This window comes from Montipora capricornis, chromosome 13, assembly GCF_036669925.1.
Source record: "Montipora capricornis isolate CH-2021 chromosome 13, ASM3666992v2, whole genome shotgun sequence".
Classification (NCBI taxonomy): Eukaryota; Metazoa; Cnidaria; class Anthozoa; order Scleractinia; family Acroporidae; genus Montipora; species Montipora capricornis.
Window position 1 is genome coordinate 35,336,342 of NC_090895.1, and position 2,500 is coordinate 35,338,841.

General features: G+C 35.5%; 1 protein-coding gene and 1 long non-coding RNA gene across 2 annotated transcripts in view; one reads left to right on the forward strand and one right to left on the reverse strand.

The window, feature by feature from the left end:
• Positions 1-2,500, reverse strand: part of LOC138029403 (propionyl-CoA carboxylase alpha chain, mitochondrial-like) — a 26,126-nt gene that overhangs the window by 12,513 nt on the left and 11,113 nt on the right. Inside the window, exons 14-17 of the mRNA XM_068877153.1 lie at positions 1,837-1,910; positions 1,571-1,645; positions 916-984; positions 494-569 (exon numbers count right to left, since the gene is read on the reverse strand). Of these exons, the coding sequence (XP_068733254.1) occupies positions 494-569; positions 916-984; positions 1,571-1,645; positions 1,837-1,910 (294 nt within the window). The remainder of the gene's footprint in view (positions 1-493; positions 570-915; positions 985-1,570; positions 1,646-1,836; positions 1,911-2,500) is intronic.
• Positions 1-2,500, forward strand: part of LOC138029406 (uncharacterized) — a 3,056-nt gene that overhangs the window by 435 nt on the left and 121 nt on the right. The window contains exon 2 of the long non-coding RNA XR_011127877.1: positions 1,699-1,749. This is a non-coding gene — a long non-coding RNA (uncharacterized lncRNA). The remainder of the gene's footprint in view (positions 1-1,698; positions 1,750-2,500) is intronic.

Below are 2,500 nucleotides of genomic sequence, written 5' to 3' on the forward strand. Positions count from 1 at the left end.
ATGCAGCGATTCTAATCATGTTCATTTGAGATGTGCAGATTTCTGGATTTCTGGATGTCTGCATTGTGCTCTCAGTATTATTACGGCAGCATTGTTGTCCATGGCATGTGATTCAATTTGCCAGCTCTCGGCAGCATTCCACTTACTCATGGTTATTACTGGTGTGTGTTTAATATCAATAGCATTGTGATGATTCCTTACATATAGCACTTCATGGACTCTTTTTCGAGAGGTTCTGGGTTCAAATGCAGCGTTACAAATTAAAGGGAATCGTTCCGGGTATCCTTGGATAAACTTCTTGACTGTACTTGTGGATCTATAGCCAATTGGACGATCTGCTTCTGGGTTTTTTGTATTATGTTTATTTCATTTTCATTTTACCTTCTCTGAGAAGTGCCTTTAGGGGTGAGCAATTATATTAAATCATTTTTGGTCTTCCACCATGGACAATAAAGCTTACAGCCAAATTCACCAAAATTTTCCACAGTCCTACCTCTGATAACATAAGAATCCAGTGCTTTGTTCATTGTATCAAGGGCTTCATTTCTTGTATTTCCGTGAGTGACCAACTGGAAAAGAATAACCAGAAAAGGTTTGATTTCTATTTAGTGTTTGTCACTTCATTATTTAGGTTTCTTATCATTTTTTTCATTGCTCTCATTCATGTTATCTTTCTCTCTAATGTTCTCTTACTCAAAATCCATTTTTTCTTTCCTGTACAATCCATTTTCAAATTCCCCACAATACTATTTGTTTGCATGCCCCTTTAAATCTTGCATAAACCATTGTTTTCGAATGCTCTTCTGGGGGACAAACAAAGTGTATTACGGCGAATTTGAAAATAGAGAATAGCCATCATAAGGACGCCAGTAAATATTAAGTAACTTCTTAAAACAAAAATTCTTAAATATATACCTTACATATCATGGAATCATAGTAGATACTTATTTCACTTCCTTCAATGATACCACTATCACAGCGAACCTAATGTAAGATGAGAAAAACGTACATCAGCATTGCTGTATCATTCAATCAATCATTGTTCACCTATTTATCTTTCTGGCCTCAAACGTAATTGTACAATGTAATAATCTTGATTAATTTAACTCTTTTCCTTCTAGAGGGCCATTTAAAGATTTTACTCTGTCTGTTTTACTGTATTTGCCAATAGTTACCCTCTTAAATGGGGACATAGTTTTTTCACGCTGTTAGCTTAAATGGGGACATAGTTTTTTCACGCTGTTAGCTTAAGGGGCAAAAGCATTATCACGATTTTTTCATGAATAAAAGAATTGGGTTTTTCCTCCAGTTTGCCTTCCTGTATGCCAGAAATGCAATATTCCATTCCAAGATGTCAATTACTTATTATTTTCCACAGGGTATGCTTCTGTATTTAGATATAAGAAGAACACTGAACCATTTTTATCTGGTTGTCCTGACTTAAGATTGCAGTCCAGCATTGATTTCATTTGTTGATTTGAGAGGGTTCAGTCATTTACACATACACTGTATACATTCATTGGTTGAATGAAAAAAGTAATGATGGATGAAAGAAAGAAATAATACTCACATTTGGAATGTGAGTTGGCTCAATGTACTTGTACAACCTTCCAATGGAAGGCAATCCAAAGTTCTTGTATGGATCCTAAAAGAAGCAAGATTTGATATTAACATTAATTTCTTCTTTGACATTTTCAGCCCACTGATCATCATAAAAAATGGCAGCTTTTCTCCATTTTGACAGTTACGGTAAGTTCATTACGCAGTTAATTGTTATTACTCTTTGTGAACTACTGTTAATATGTGAAAATGTTGACACAAATTATTAAAGGTCACCTCAGCATATACTCGACATTCCACTGCCCAGCCATTAATTGGAATATCAGCTTGTGTAATGCTCAAAGGATGACCTAAGAAAAACAATATTAAGTCACATTTAACAACTAACTATAAGGATAGGAGCTAATGCCTGCAGTCAGGATCAAGCCAATTAGACATCAATGCTATCAGCAGCTAACTCCGACGGCACTGCAAACCTAAACTTCTGTCAAGTGTGGAACACTTACTAACTGGATTTTTATCGAAAAAGGAGAAGAGGGAGGGGAAGGCTTGGTAATATAGACATCTACATGCAGGTACATGTCTTAACCCATTGACATTTTAAATGCCCTAGGATGCCCACAATTGCCGAGGAAAACCATATGGCGTTAGACAGAGTAAAAGCTTCTGGCGTTAGACAGAGTAAAATCTGTTAAACTGTCTCACTCCCAGGGGTCAATGGTTTAAATAATATTATTATTATTAATCACGAAATAATTATTATTACCGGTAATCATGAAAGAAAACAAAAGCAATGTTCTTCAATCAAGGTCTGTACATCTGATTTCAAATTTCCCTTCATTTACTTTCCTGTGCTAAAATGTCTTGCATTACAACAAAATGAGACATGTGGGCATGAAGAGTCAACGATAACATTCAATAAGGAGTATTGATGCCTGGT